The sequence below is a fragment of the Epinephelus fuscoguttatus genome, linkage group LG8, assembly GCF_011397635.1.
Source record: "Epinephelus fuscoguttatus linkage group LG8, E.fuscoguttatus.final_Chr_v1".
Classification (NCBI taxonomy): domain Eukaryota; kingdom Metazoa; phylum Chordata; class Actinopteri; order Perciformes; family Serranidae; genus Epinephelus; species Epinephelus fuscoguttatus.
The window spans coordinates 29,074,744-29,091,831 of record NC_064759.1 but is presented as its reverse complement, the minus strand read 5'-3'; the positions used below and the strand labels follow the sequence as shown (position 1 = coordinate 29,091,831).

At 39.0% G+C, this 17,088-nt stretch overlaps 1 protein-coding gene across 3 annotated transcripts in view; it reads right to left on the bottom strand.

Annotated features, from left to right (window-relative positions):
• Nucleotides 1-17,088, bottom strand: part of adcy2a (adenylate cyclase 2a) — an 88,427-nt gene that overhangs the window by 51,826 nt on the left and 19,513 nt on the right. For all 3 annotated transcript variants that reach the window (XM_049584943.1, XM_049584945.1, XM_049584944.1), the window contains exon 4: nucleotides 1,555-1,716. In XM_049584943.1, coding sequence (XP_049440900.1) covers nucleotides 1,555-1,716 — 162 coding nt within the window. The remainder of the gene's footprint in view (nucleotides 1-1,554; nucleotides 1,717-17,088) is intronic.

Sequence of the window (17,088 nt, the reverse complement as noted above, 5' to 3'; positions counted from 1 at the left end):
AAGGAAAAACAATTCCATTAAGATTCAATCTGAATAATAAAACAAAAGAAAACAAACAAACTAAAAACCCAACAGTGGTTACAATTCCCATGATGTATGAATAAGGCAGGATGTAGTGTAGCTATGTAGCTAACTAAAACAATATAGAAAGGTTACAAGGTTAAGAAACTGATGTTCTTACAGTGTCATACAGAGTATGTTTTATATGTTTCATAATACCCTGATAGAAAACTGGACTTGCATCTTGGTTGTTGGCAGCAGGACGTCTGTTTGCTGAGCATATAACAGCTTTATGTATGTTTGCTCCAAGCACAGTGAGCCCCATTCAGTGTCTATTGGAAAGCAGTGCTTCCTGGGATCTAAGGGCACATAAACCTCCACAGGGAAGTAGGGCGTGGTATTATTTGAAAAAACAAAGAAGATACCAGAACCATTATCAGCACCCTTAAAGTGATACTGATAGCAACAGAGTACTTTATTTATTTGATATGCTTTTTTTTTTTTTTTTTTTTACTTTTTTGTACTTAATATGTTATTGTGAATGGATGCATTCAGTTGTGTAAACTGCCATGAGATGCTACAGTGTGTAAAATACAAAAAGCCTTTTTTTTTTTTTTTTCGAGAACTGAGGATAAGAAAGAATTGAATGTTGATATTGTTTGACTAGAGAGGTTTTAATACTACTTGGTACTAGGTCATTTGGTCATGAAGTTAAAGGTACCAATACCCAGCCCTGCAAGGAGATGACACAGAATTTTGATAGATTAATTATGGCAATATATAGCAAAAACTTGACAGTAACTTAGAGTGTTAGTTCGCAAAAACTGGTATTGTAACTGAAATGTCCCCAGTTGAATCACTATAGGATCGGATCAGCATTTTAATCGAAATGGGACCTTGTGTTCAAAACTGTTTTTTGTACCAGGGTTTAAACATATTTATCAAAGCTCAGTCGACATGCACATTCTCCTTCTCTTTAAGTGGTTGGTGCTAGGAGCAGATCCCCAGACAAGTTGGTTGTGAGAAAGGCCTATAGACCGAAACGTTGACCCATAACCCAGTAAACAGAGCTTCAATGTGTGTGCGGGAGCAAAGTGTGATTTTTGCTTTTAACATATTCATGTCTGCTGTAAATTTGCTCATAGGGACTAATTGGTTTCTGGAGCCAGCCTCAAGTGGCCATTCAAAGAACTGCAGTTCAACAACAATTAAATGATGAATTGTCAGAGCCAGGCTTTCTGTTTCCCCGTTATAGCTCTTTATGCTAAGCTGAGAAGAAATAACATTACCAGCTGCTGGCTCCAGCTACATATTTACCATACAGACAGAGTGAGAGTGTTATAAATCTTCTCCTCTAACTCTCGGCAAGAAGGAAAGTGTTTCTGATGTGACACCCCATTACACACTAGTCACGTCAATAATTATTAGTGATTAACAAATAAATTAATTGTGTTGACTTTGCACACAGCGGTGTGTGCATGTTTTGTGGATAATCTGTTCAATTATATATCAGTCTATCTACTATAAACCCACACTTATGTTAGATCACCTTACCTGCCACACTACTGGTTCTATATGATCAGCTGTGGTAGACAGGCAGACACTCAACACAACGGTGTGAGAGACGGAGGTCAGGACGCTGGCGATGATGGCATCCCTCATAGAAAACGGCAGCATGGTGTAAACCACAAACACAATGAACAGGAAGAATGACACCTGTGGAGAAAGAGAAACAATTTTAACACACCTGCAGAGGAAAGTGGCAAAGAGAGAATGAGATAGAGAGCGAAAGAGAAAGATGAAAAGAAGATACAGACAGAAATACAATATTACATTTGACAGTCCTGTGGGGAAAGAAATAACATGACCCAAGAATGATCCCCACCAACACTGCTTACTAAAGTGGAGTTTATTTATGCACAGCTACATCAGTGGCATCAAAAATAAGTACAGAATATAAAGATGACGTCGGCTCAGGGAAGTATTCAATATTAAGTAAGACACTAAATTACAAAAGAAAAAGAGGACGGAACATATATTTGTGCCATTAAACATAAACAGCGTTGTGCACTACAAAGTCAATCTATTGAAACATTCTCAGCATCTTCAGCTTACTAAAGCTCCCTTGATTGCAAGAAGAAAAAAAATGGGAGAATCTGCTCTCACACTTCAAAACTGACACCTTTAATGTAGCATGTAGAGTGCTTCCCTTTTTACCCAAGCTCTACACACCTACAAATACGTACATACACTTCTTGAATACGCCTTCTGCTGCAGGGTTAAAGCAGCTCATCTGCTGCCGTGCATGGATAGAAAGAGGCTAGTGTTCTCACAGGCTGCAGCCAGGTGCCAGTTAACCTTTCTTGGGTTATTTGCAAGGGCAGTTGGAAAGCGGGGGTTAGGGTATGGGGGGAGGCAGTGAGGTGGAAAGAGGAAAGGAAAGCAAAGAGCTAGAGAGCAACTCAAAAACAGTACCTCCTCTGTTTAAGCTTGGGGTCTAACATGCAGTTCTACACTACTACTTTCTTAATGGCTAACTATGGTAGTGAATGTAAGTAGTAGCAAATATCAAAAGATCATCTGTTTGCTTCAAGACAATGCTTTATTCATGTATGAAATAAAATTGTGCTCAAATGAGCAATAGGTCTTCTGAATTTCTTTTAAAACATTAAATTACATTATTGAGTTATTGCCTGAATAGCCAATCAAGATCTTATACAAGGGAGGCTGCACCTTATTGTCTTTCACACACTATTTTTGTAGCCTATTCTTGGAGAGACTTTAGCCACTCTTTTCCACGCTTTTGGGAAATTAGGTATCACATTAGTAAGAATGTTGAATGTAGTATGAATAGTATAAATATTATATTTAGTATGAACATATAGGGGACACACTGTGGTACAAAAGTATATAAGTGTACAAGTCCAAGTCACATACATCCATGATCTATTGATCATTCTACACTTCATATATGGGATCATTCAGGCTGTGTCCCATCCATCATACTGAGGGTGGAGATCACTCCCAGCCCAGTATAGCATGATCTTTTCATAAAACACCAGTAGCAACTTGATATATTGACAACCTGATATATCACTCTAACAATTCCCTGCATGACTGCCACTGGAAAACCACTGCCAGTATTTTACTTCACTATGGGGCTGAAATGGAATCAAAACATACAGAATACTCAGATTCAGATTCAGATTTTTATTCACACACCACACAGAATCAACATGTGTCAACAATTTTACAAGTACAAGACACAATTGTGTGGAGTGCCAGGTCTCCCATGAAGCTATTTAAACCTTATGGCGGGAGCCTGATCAGGAAGATGAGTCACGATGTATAGCAGTGACATGGTACAAGACATGTTACAAACACAAAACATATTACAGACACAAAACATAAAACACACAGGACAAATCAACATACATTCCCAGATCAGTGAAGGTTGCTATACATATGAATTAAGCATTTTTTGTTTCAGCTTCTTCTTAAAAACAGAGATGGATTTAGATGTTTTCAGACTCTCATCAAGCCCATTCCAGATCTGCGGCCTCCTGGTTGTTATGCTTTGACTAGTGCATTTCAGTAGTCTTTTTTTACCGTGTATAAGATGTGTATTTCTGGTATTATAAATACGCGTGGGGCGGCTGACTGGGATGAGCTTGGAGAGTCTTGGATTCAAGTTATGGACAACTTGGTACATTGTAGCAGCATTTTGATGAACACTGAACTCAGCAAGCCTCAGGAGATTATAGTTGTGGAAGAGGTAATGTGTGGGAGTGTTATAACCAGACCAGGTTATGGCTCATATTATTTTCTTTTGTAAACTTTCTAATATCTTCAGGTGACTAGGAAAAAGGAAGGAAAAAAATATCGAAGTTTGAAAAATAGACCAACGTATTTAGACAATTTAATTAACAGATGCTCAGTGTGACATTTGAAATTGAGTGACTCATCTATGAAGACCCCCAAGAATTTCCTCACCTAATTTCCCAATTCTATTCTTGTAAAAGAATTTGTAACCCTTTAGCTTCAAAATATCAAAATAAGACTTGTCGTTTAGCCAAGTTTCACTGCATCCAACAATGTCACATTTACATCCTGTAGTAGTAAATAAAGTAATGAGATCATTACGATGTTTGGATAGGCTTCTAATGTTAAAATGCATCAAGGAAAACTTGTTCTCAGTGTTTAAAGAGTTAAGTTGCTCAGGTTCGTATTGCCTACAATTAGTGTTTCCACCATCAAGCCAGCATTCTTGAGCATAATCACCATCCCCATTTTTCAAGTTAAAGAAACCCATATGGATAGATTTTCTAGATTCATGTACTCTGGGAACAATACGCATTCATACAGACTCCAAAATCCACACACACATCAATATCAGACAAATCAGACTCATACAAAGACAAAACAACAAAAAAACAAAAACAGACATAGCTTCCTGCTTTCTGTCCAATCATCAATAAATTATTTGACATGCCTTTATACCTTCAGCTGGGCCACTATTTTTGAGATTACTGAAAATATTCCAAGTGTAGTTTGGATAAAATGGAGAAGATGGTTCCAGCCATTTCTTTAAAAATGGCATCTTATAATTTAATGTATATTGAGCACGATCTTAATCTCAATATTTGCCACTCATTTCAGTAGAGCACTTTGGCTTAGCAACATCAGAGTGCTCCGAATCTGTGTGGTTGGCAAAAGACGAAAAGGCAAGAAAATATCTGAAACTTTTTGGCCATCTGATATGAAACTAAGCTAGTTTGATGTCACGCCAAAAGGAGGCACAACTAGCCATGTTGGAATCGCCTCTCCTCTCCTCTCCTCTCCCCTCCTCTCTTCCCTTTACTGAAATGAGAGTAAGAGAGCAGCTTAAGACCTTGTGGTAACATTGCAGTTCATATATGTAACTGCTGTATAACTTTAATATAATACAGAAGTATATTCTACAGTCTGCACATGTTACCTTATAGAGATCTGACAAGTAACAACACCCTGAAGTGACTTTTTTTTTTACCTTTTCTTTCAATCATAAAAGGCTTCAAACAATTGCTAGAAACCTATTTCTGTAAAAATTGCATCTGCACGGGGTAATATTATACTGCATGATAGATACAATTATGATCAAGGTCTATGTGTAGTGGGTACATTGTACCTCTAAACAGAAACAAAATTTCTCTACATGCTGCCTGAATTGACTGAAGTCACTGTGGTAGTCAGGAGTGAGGTGCCAGTGCTTTAAGCTCACTGAGGAGCCTCAAAGTCACAAAGAAATTACCCTTTCATGTTTGGAAGCTCAGTCGATATGCAGCTGCAGAGACAGACACAAGGTCAATAAGACAGTTATATAAACACATAGTGTAACCTGGACCTTTATTGGGGAAGTCCATGACTCATACTGAATGTCTTAAATGAAAAGGATAAATACACTCAACAAAAATATAAACGCAACACTTTTGTTTTTGCTCCCATTTTTCATCTGCTGAACTCGATTATGCTGATTATCTCGGCAAAGGAGAAGTGCTCACTACCACAGATTTAGACAGATTTGTGAACAATATTTGTGAGGAAATGGTCTTTTGTGTATATAGAAAATGTTTTAGATCTTTGAGTTCAGCTCATGAAAAATGGGAGCAAAAACAAAAGTGTTGCGTTTATATTTTTGTTCAGTGTATGTTTAACATTTGTGTGCCAAAAAATGACACAATTATGATGCACGAGACCACCAAACAGGTTTGAAAGACAAATGCAGTAATTATAGTGCATATAAACGAGTCACTTCAATGGAAGTGAAGCACTGAAGAGTAACATTTATCCTAATGTTCTTAGTGACCCTTCTCACGCAATTTCACTCAGTACAAAAGTCTACAGCCTCCTAATAAATACATATTGCCCTGAGGCTTTTAGAGTTTTAATTTGCTTCAAAAGCCACAAAGTAAGCCATGGAGTGTGTAATTTGTATTCTGTAAACAACAAAGGAATGGCGAGCTCAGTTGACCACCTGTAATGGCTTTTTTAATTGCCAGGTCTATGCCTCCTTTTCTCTGTGGAACAATAGTATCGATGAAACAGCCTTTAATTACACAAGCCAACCACTTGTCAAGTAACCTCTACAGTTTCCTAACCCTGGCAAAAGCATGCAATGATTAGCGAGCACACAGGATCCTGCCTCTTGGTGTTGACTTGAATATGGGACAATTTCTGTAATGATTTGTCTCTCTGGGCTGGCAAGGGTCATTGCTGCTCTGACTTTGTGCCACCAATTTCTCTTATTGGTCATGGCATAAATCTGACCATTAATTGCACAGCCCCCAGCACAACCTTTGCAACAACTGTCCCTTTTTCACAATCAGTGAAGCTTATCTTTATAGATCTGCAGTCTGGCATTTCCATTTTCACTTTTATTTAAGCCCTTTATACCTGCATAAACCAATAGCTTCCGTGTAATAATCTCCTCGGCACGACAGAAAATATTATTCTGAGTATTCAGAGAAATGGGTCGATTCTGATTTTTTCCTTTTAACCGAGCAGACTTGGTGCAAAATATTTGAGCCTAACAAAAATTAACTGCTCTTGCCAGCTTTGTGGCTTTAAAAAAAAAAAAATCTAACTCTATACATAGCTGCAAGTCCAGGTTTAGAAGCAACACATCTTCTAACTTTTGGTCATGGTTCAGTAATGCTAGCAAGAGGCGCTGGGAGTTAAATGCAAAGTTTTCGGAGATGTTTACTGAGAAGCAGTAGCAGTACAGCATTAACAATGTGGCAAAAGAGGAGGATGACTAGTTCATCTATTTATAGTATAATGCAAACTCTAAAACTAAACACAGCTGAGGAGAGTAGGGTTAGGCACTGGAACTGTTAAACTAGGGTATCTGCAGGTTTCAGTAAGTTAAATTTAAGACTTTTTAAGACCTTTTTAATGCCACCTTGAATGGAATTTAAGACTGAAAAAACTATAAATATAAGCGATGGTTGGGGGATGCTGCTGTACTATAACCAGTGCTTAATTTGTAAAATAGTAGTAGGGGAACACTTTTGGCCTCTGAGAGAGCAGTGTTCCCCTACTCCCAAAAGTGGGGGAACACTTTTTTAAGCGGCACCAGAGCCGCTTCACTGCGCAACTCCGAATGGAATGGTTGTGACATCTAGTGTTGTCACGGTACCAAAATTGGGACCCATGGTACGATACCAGTGAAAGTATCACGGTTCTGAGTAGTATCACGATACCACAGCAAAAATGAGGCACATGTGCCTTTTGTCATTCATAAAAAGATAAATCACTTTTCTGTAATACATCAATGATATTTCAATGGAATAAATTACTTATTGACTTATTCATACTTCAAAAACAGCATAAATAAGTGATTAACATGGGGGGACTGAAACAAAATGAATAAATAAAAATAAAAATCAACCAGCCACCCTCCTCCCCTGACAAGTAAAGAACAGTCCTAAAGTGCGGTGAGGTTTGTGGACCGTTACCTGCCACAGAGAGAAATGTGAACCGCTCGTTTCTCCTCTGACACGCCACATACCTGTGTGCCGCCATGGCTCGGCTGTCCAGGTACTACTGGGCAGTCATGTCACCAACGAAAGAGGAAATTAGGCTACTGGACCTGGAGTTGGACTTCTCTGTCGCCAGTAAGCCGTTATTTTGCGCCACGGAGCCGCCGTGGGCTATTTGACCGCCGTATTCCTGTCTGTGACCCCCGTTCAACCCACAACCAGCAGGATTCGCCTTTCGTTTCTGCTGCTGGTTGAAATCTGGACTCGCACAGCGTGCTGAATGATTTATTTTGCTGGCACAAAACTATTATCACAAAACTAAAGACATAAATAATAACTTTCACTGCTCAAAGATACTCACGTCTGGAAAACAAACCACTACAGCAGCATATTGAGTGCCAGGGGGCCAGCGCACGCCGTTAAGCCCTTTTCACACAGATTCAGATTAAATATTCCTGCCGCAACAATTTTAAGACCTTTGAGTAATAAATTTAAGACCAATTTAAGACATTTCTAATGAATTTAAGACATTTTTAGGCTTTAATTTTAGATACATGAATTTAAGACTTTTTAAGACTTTTCAAAAACCAGTACATTTGACTGTTATCAGCACTGGTGCTGGTGCCTCAAATTTGTAACCAGTACCCACTGCAGTCAACAAGCAATTCTGCTCCTCTGCTCTTTTCTGATCACAAATAAAGCTAGGTCTCTGTTTGCTTGTGTGTATGTGCTTGTCTCTTTTGCTCTATGTTTAGATACAACTGACAAAATATGTAGAATAAGTCTGCAATTTAAAAAGAGAATCACAAAAAACAGTGATACTAGGCTATATCTGAAATAAAACTAAAAAGAATATAGACCACATAGACCAAAACTGTCCGCAATGCAGTTCCATGGCTGGTTTCCCGGCTTCAGAGCACTTTGCACCGCTTTCTCCTCCTTCCTGAGCCTGGTGGCTTTGTGTAGCTCTGCTGCATCCACTTGAAGTGCCCCAAAGCCAGGAAGCCGACCACAGAGTTCCACAGGCTGCTTCCCTGCTTCAGGGCACCTTGCGGTGCATCCGGTGCTCCTGTCTGGACCTGGCTTTCGCATCCAGGAACACTCTTAGGTACCAAAATTTGGAACCAATGGATTTAACGTGAAACACTACTCAGTAGCACCAACATGGTTTGGTTGCTGGCCTCAAAAATACCGAGTTCGGTACAAAATCCTAGTGGAGTGGTCTGTCAGGTAACTAGTAGGAGTGAGAAAACTAAACGGGTGACTGGTGGACAGGTTGCGAATGAGAGTCTTGAGGGTGTTGTGAGACACTGCAAACATAGTAATGGTTGCAGTATTTCTGATTTTTTTGTCAGAATAACCTTTAGTGCATGAAGTGGCTATGATGTTTCTGCGGTATGGCAAGTGTACTAGGGTGGCAGCAGTTTTCTTCAGCCTGCTCCTTGTTTTTAACTTGTCAAATCCCTACATAGCCAGCAATTCTCTAAAACACACAATAAATCTAAAGCCTTTTAATTAATAGATGCAAGTGCAGAGTCAGAACAGATGCAGAATGCACCAACTATGAAGCTACCAGTTTGAGGCTATAGGATTCAAACCGAAAGCATTCATTCATTCATTCATCCATCCATCAGTGATGGTGAACCCACAAGTGCCAGATCATTTAGATTTCACTCCTCTGTGGATGATTAAGAATAGTGTTATTTATTCATTATGTCAGAAGAGGAGTAAATAAGTATTAACTTACTTCCTAATACAGGAGAGAGCTGCTAATTGCTGGCAAATGTCATCTACCACAGCAACATAATTTGCTTAGAGTCCATAAAGACCTTTTCTAAATTAATGCTCTGAAATCCAATGCGGCCACTGATTGATGAAACTGTACCAAGGATAATGGAGAGGCTGCAGGAGGAGAGGCACCTGCTGAGTTCCCCTGCATACTTGTTACTTGATGCAGTAATAAAACAGCTAGGAGCTTCCTTCAGCGTGTTAAAAGCAAGCACATAAGGACCTTCTCTCTAACAATTAAGTGGACAAGGCTTATTTTTTTTGGTCCATCATGGTACAGTCAACTCTGCTTCTGCCCCATGAATCACTTCCTTGATAATGACACTGAGGAGGGTTCATAAAACAAATTACAGAGATGGAGCATCAGATTACATCAGGCTTTTAGTCTACAGTCTGTGACAGAGATTAGTTTACAGACCAGATTTACAATGTGGAGTGTGTGTGTGTGCGTGTGTGTGTGTGCGTGTGTCTTTGTGTTATTTAACCCTATAAAAGACGAATATACTCTTCATTTCTAGCTATACTCATGAAATCTAAGCAAAAGACAGACGGGTTGATTGAGATGTAGAATTAAATGCAGTAAATAACAAAAATAATGCAAAAGTTTTTGGTTTTTAATTTCCACAGTCAGTCTGGGCATGCTGACCTTCATCCCTTGGGATAAATTAAGGAGTTTAGCACAAATATATATTCTTTTCCACTGTCCTAGAATCAAAACTTCAGCCTGATCCTAGAGAAAGTGTCTTAATTACTGCTCCTCTTTGCATGTTATCTTATATCTATCCATGTCTCTTTCTGCCTGCCTCCGTCTCATGTATCACCCTTCTATTTGCCTGTCTTTTCTATCAGTATTTCCTGTCTTTCCGGTCCAACCTGGCAAGCCTTTTCCCTCACCCCAACTCCGCTTTCCGCACCTCTTCTGTCCTGAAGCCTAATGAGGCTGGCTGTATACTCACAAAGGAGTGTGTGTGTGTGCATCTGCGCATGTGTGTGACAGAGACAGGGAGGGATCCGGAGACACAGAGGAGGCAAGACAGGGTCCAGACATCTCTCAGTGAGGGGTCGAGGCTGGACCACACAGATAAGCCCATCTCCCTACCGTCAGCAAACACAGAGGGCTTTGTGAGGAGAGGATAAGCATCCAATTGATTTCAGGTTTGAAAATGGAAAGTGTACTGTATACAAACTAACTCTGGGAAAGTGGGCATGGTGAGCACAAGACAGCTGAGGGAATATGTGGAGCCTCTGTGCTATTTCTTTTACCTGACAGTGTACTGTACTGACAGTGCAGTTTGTAATGTAACGGTCCCCTGTTCTCTTCCTGTCTCGTTGTTTATCTGTGAGGATGTCAACACAATTATTGTAGTTATTTTGATGGCTGGCTTCATGCCACTGGGGTGAAAAAGAATCACAGGAGGGAAATCCACTTGTCTAAAACAGGGTAGAAATATAAATTAAAAATATAAAATTTCAAGTTACATTTGGACCCAAGTAGTTTAAGCTGCACAAATCATGTTATTTCCTGCAGTGAAGAATACCAGTTAGCTTGTTAGCAAGCGAGTGCTTTGTGGAAACCTATATGCATCAACATTAAAAGAGAGAGAGGGGTGAGGGAAACTTCAAACAGAATGGTGCTGCAGTACAACTCGAGTTTGCTAGATAGGAGGAAACTGTACAGTTTGCAGAGTGCAGTAAAAGCTCTTAAATAAAAACCACTACAACTGTTTTGGCAATGGTAGCTGACAACATAAAAAATGCTGTAATAAACCTGCAAAGAATGCACATTAGCCTGTCCAAGGTTGTAAAAATCAACAGTGTGTTACTGAGGAAAGAAAAGGGCAAGATGTAAGGAGAGCTAATTAAAGCAGCTGCATCACTGAGCCTCCACATCACCATGCGTATTACTGACCTCACCTAACCTTAATCTTGAAGTCAAGAATGTGTTTTATTAGACAACACATGGTCTACTACCATAGTCAGCAGATAAAAAAAAAAGTTTATTATCTGCATGTATTTTTGATGTCATTTTAGGTCTCCTCCTTAACTGGTTATCACTGTGATGTTGCTGTGATTTTATCTGCTGGGCAGTTTTTTTAAAAGACTTATTGGGGAGGGACATGTTTTTACCTTATTCGACAAATGCCAGTGTAGAGGCAGACTGGAAATAGGAGAGAGAGAGAGCTATGACAGGCAACAAAGGTCCCACAGCAGGAATCAAACCAGGGATGTTGCAGTGGCATGGCATGGACTGTAACCATTTTACTGCCAAGGCACTATGCACTGGATAACTGAATCTTTTAGATTCACCCTTCTACATATACCACTTGGCACCCTCTATACCAATTACAGTATGATCTACACTTGTTTCGTTTCCCCAACTGCAGCACTGTCCCCTTGTCATAGTGCTTTAGTGGTAATCCTCTTGTTCAGCCTATTCTCCTTCTCAGATTTATATAACATCATCTTTCATTTGACATATTGCAGATATATGTCATTATATTTTGGGTGATTTACATATTTACAATTCAACATATGTTACTGTATTTCCCTGTAGTACATACTGGTGCGTTGCATTTCAAAGAAGGGGAGCCATATATTCTAACAGATGCTTTGTGTGCTTTTGGGGACTACAGCATATTAGTTGGCATTCACTGACAGTGACAGTCAGAGGTCCCAGTTGTTGACAATTCACTGTGGAAATAATAATATTAGAAACAGCACACACTAATTAAAAGATGAAAACATGCCATAACTGCTACGAATAGAATAACAGAATAATTTCATATCTGCCTGAGATATGAAAAATGGAGAAAACCAATCATCATCTTCACCACAATTTCTGATCTGAATGATCACTGCACATACATTGAATGAGATTTTCAGGTAACACCAACTTGTTCAATTCTGTTGGCTGACTGGTGGTCTAAAGAAAAAAGATCCATGGTAATGAAAAAGAGTCCTTGTGCAGTGGTTGCAAAATAGTTCTTTTGTGATGAAACAACAAAACTGTATGTGAGAGTCTACAGGCATTGAGTCTGTCAGTAAATGTTTGATGTAACCCTTTTCTTCTGATTGTCAGATGACTTAGACTTACACAGAAGTAGAAAATCAGGTTGAAAGGCTTGACAATCACTGGGGAAATCATCTATCAAAATAACATATGTATCTGCCGTGGGATAAGCATGATGATCAAATCCTGCATAACAAACCACTAGCATTATAGGAAGATGAAGCTTTTCAGACATTTTAGGAACCTCAACACTTTCTGTCTTCTCATTTTCTTCTGGTAAGTATGTCATAATCATAACAGCTCTTTATGACATGCAGAAACCTTACATAGCCATGACTGCCAGTCTGGGAAAAATAGTTCATTTGAAGAGTACTTGATGGGCTTTCAACAAGGATTTTCATGACTTCTATCAAATTCTCTGTCAATAACATTTGCCAAAGACAGCATTAATGCCATTAACACCAGCAAATAGGTAATGCTAACAGTACATTAACACAGTTCATTCAAGGGAACATATCCCTGTTATCCACTTCTGTCTCTGACTATTTGCAAACTATGCCACATCTCTCTTGTGGAGCAATTTATACACTGGGGTAGTGCCATGACTGTGACATTAAAGCTTCACCATTTTGGACTTCCCATTTCAAGACAGTGTACAGCTGGTCAGCAGCATAAATTCGCACCTTACACCAACAATAACTGATTCATTTGGTCACTTGGGGGTTAACAAAACAAACTGAGAACACAAACTTATCGTTAACTTTTAAGTTGACATTGTGAATAGGTACCTTTAAGGGTACCAGCTGAATTATGTTGTTACTAATACTAAAGGAATGATTCACATTAAATTAATCAGAACACGCCTTGGTGAGAATGAAGAAAGGAGGCAGAGGTGCCTCAAAGTGCCCCAAAGCTAGAACGTTGGCCACAGAACTCCATTGGCTTCCTAGCAAGCCAAAAGTTTTACTGCCGTGCCAACAGTTGTAGTCTATCCAGTCTATTTTCTTTTCCATTTTATTTTAGAAATAGTCAAGGATCACTGCTTAAAGGAGCTAAGTCTACTACTTGCTACTGAGGTATTTGACCAGGGTTGACACGCCTGTTGCTGGACATGCTACGCTACCTTCGTTATCCAAATGCTTAATCAGAGTCCATGAAGCTTCTTGCGTTGCATCACCGTAACATTTATTCAACAAGTGCATGGCAAAGTCCATCTGTTACATACACATTTGTCTATCAGTACAAAACACACAAACAAAACTGTAGCGTTCCGCGCCATTGCGGTCAAAAACCATTTGCCCTTCCGGGCTAAACACCTGATGACCATAGTGAGGTCACATCCTAAATACCTGAACTCACCAGGTGACAGTACAGTGCCCTCCAATGCCGACACAGTGAATTACACAGTTAAACGCAAAACCTCCCAATAACATATTTGGCTCCTATACTGCTGTTTGTGATTTTTTTTTTTTTTTTTTATTACGTAGGCCCTCTTGATCCATGTATTTGTCAGTTATGTCTAAACAGAGAGCAAGAGAGACGAGCAGACCCTTGCGCACACATACACACACAAGCAAGCAGAAAGACAAAACTTAGTCCTATGTGTGATTAGAAAAGAGCAGACGAGCAGATTCAGTTGTTGACCACAGCTTTTTCAAAAAGGACATTTCTGTTATTGTAGCAACAGTAAAAATGGCAGCACTGGGTACCAGTATTGAATTCAAGTCACCAGCACCGGTAACTGTATCGGTTTAAATGTCAATGGTACCCAATGCAACTTAGCAAACAGCTGCTTATTTACACATCCAGCCAATATGGAATAACATTATTATTCATCTGGAGTCATGTTTGCTACCAGGTGATGAATGTAAGTCCAAGAACATGGTCTTTCATCTTTTTTTGTCTCTACCAACTCCTGAGGGAAACACCTGGCTCTTTCACTGCTTAAGTATCGATTGTACCCACTAAAGTTAGCTGAAGTTTAACTCTACACGAGCGTGCCACAAAAAAATCATTGACTAATATTGGTACAAAATAGATTATACTTAAGATTAGCCCCTTGCTTAATAATCCATTGCATAGCAAACACTGTCATGTGTAGGCCTGCATGTTTGCATGTGTTAAAATACAACATTTAAATGAGGCAAAAACAAAAACGGGAATGCGGAAAAATGAATAATTCATACATAATGTTTTAAACACATTCCCTTAGAATGGTATTCTTCAACCACAAACCCATTAATGTATACCAGCATGGAGCCAGCAAGAAAGGAATACTCAGACACAGAGAGATCTTTAGATATAAAAATCATTCATGCATTCTTTTCTCCATCTCTGTTGTCCCAATTTTCTTTTGCCCTCTCCATTTACTTCATTTAAAACCACTTCTTTTTCAACCAGGATACAGCCACATTGTTAATTATTTAGACAAGTCAGTTATTTAAAGCAAATTACTGTACATGCTGGTATCTTAGCAACTTAAGTACAAGTCCTTTAGTTATCACTGTTTTCTTCTTCTTTTTTATTTTATTTTTTCTCTCATATTAGATATGGAATTTTAAATTGTGACTATGGGTAGCAATATTTTCATCCGCAGATTAGCAATAGCAACATTGTATGAATGGCATGGGACAAAAGCCATCATCCTTAATGAGCTTAGGGCTATACATGACAGGTGAGGCAGTGGGAGAGCGTGAGGCCCTCCCTCTAATCACTGTTTCATTCCCCTACTTCTCATGAACCTCCTCGCTACAGCACGGAGAGCATTTAATTAACTCTGACTTTTACTTTGCCTCCCTCCCTTTCATTTTTGGAGCAGACATCCACTTAGCAACTGCACAGTAATACCAGGGTGACCACAGATTCAGAGACTTGGTTATTAATATAATTGGCTGATAACCAAATGGTCAGCATGTCCCAAACCCTGGATTACAGGTACAAGAACATCAACAGCAAGGAGGGAAATGCTGCAAAATTTTACTTAAAGGTTGAGATCTGAAACGGTTTATGGATTTAATTCTTCACATCAAAAACATGTACGCTGTTTATGCAAAAATATACATATATACATAACATAATGATCTAAAGATGAGATTAGCATCCATGCAAATCAAATCATTTACTAAAGGTAGGGCTGCAAATAACATTTTCTTTTATTAGGGCTGTAGTCTCCTGGTCGACTAGTTGATTATTTGGTTGCTATGCTCTCGTCTGACCAAATTCTCATTAGTCAAATAATCGCTGTGTTACTTTCATAAGGAGAAAAGCGCTACATCAATAGCTTTCCAGGATTAATCCATTATTTCCTGCGGCAGAGGGACAGGCTAAGTTACCTGTGAAAACGGGGGTGTTTTCAAAACACCCCCGTAGTTCACAGAAAGTTGAACTCGCCCACCCTCACACTCAGCGTCGCAGTGACGCAGACCTCCTGTCTGTTTCTGTAAGCTGAAACCATTTCCCTCGGTGGAAAAGAAGCTTGTATTTACTTGTATTTCACACATAAGAAACAATAAATTGCGACGACAGTAAAGCCTCCACCAAAATAGCATTTTAAGTCTTGTGTGTGATTTATCCTTCTGGGATTTATACTTCAAGATGAATCCTGGCTTCATATGAGCAGAGGAAATCTCTGCTCGTTGCTAGGCTAATTTATACAGTGTAAAATGCCATAGGCTGGCGCTAATAATGTTAGCATGTTGTATTTGCTTGGAAAACGTGTTTAGTATAGAACAGTTGTTTTGTCAGTCAATGTTGTGAATTGTAATGGAGCCAAATTATGCACCATTACCTTTGTTACATGTTGCTGTTGTCCCTGATTTTGAGAAGAGGAAAAGATCGCTAGACGCTAGGCTACTTTATACAATGTAAAACGCCATAGACTTGTGCTAATAACGTTAGCATGTTGTATTGGTGGGGGAAATGTGTCCAGATAAAGACAAGTGTTTGTCTGTCAGTTCTGCGATTTATAGTCAAGCTGATTTGCGTACTTGTGTTTGAAATTGTCTCTATTAAGCCATATTTAATGTGTTTTGAATCAACTATATAAATAAAGTTTGATTTAAACTAAATTTTACAGCACTTAACACAGTCCTCCACTGCCTGCCAGTGTTTGGAGGTGTTACTGCAGAGTGACACAGACACACCACCGCAGAAGTAAAAATAACGTGCAGATTTTTTTCCCCCCCACAACTAATCAATTAGTTGAAGATTATGTGCGACTTTAGTCAACCAAGATTTTCTTTGGTTGACTACAGCCCTATCTTTTATTATTATCATTATCAGTTAATCTTTCAATTATTTCCCCAATTAGTCAATTAATTATTCGGTCAACTAAATGTCAACATTGTGAAAATCACAACGTGCCAGAGCCAAGGTCTATGTCTTCTTTCGTCTGACCAACAGCTCAAACCCCCATGTTTATTTACGAACATATACCACAAGGAAAAGCAAATGTGTTTTCTGGGTGCTGACCAGCAGTATCCAAAATAACTCCCTTGTTCACTAATTTACTATTTCCTGAACAACAGACACATAATAATTTATACATATATCTCTAATACAGTCTGTACTCATGGAATGCATCTTGTCCAATTAAATTACTCGGTCGGAACTAACTATTGTATAAACCAAATTTTTATAAATCATTTTGCAGCACCACCGACAGGTGTAGATTTAATATTTTGCATCTTTATAATATGAAGCATTGCATTGTTAGCAAAAATATCCCACACTGCAAGGTCACGACTTTCTTATTACACTGTGGGAACTTTT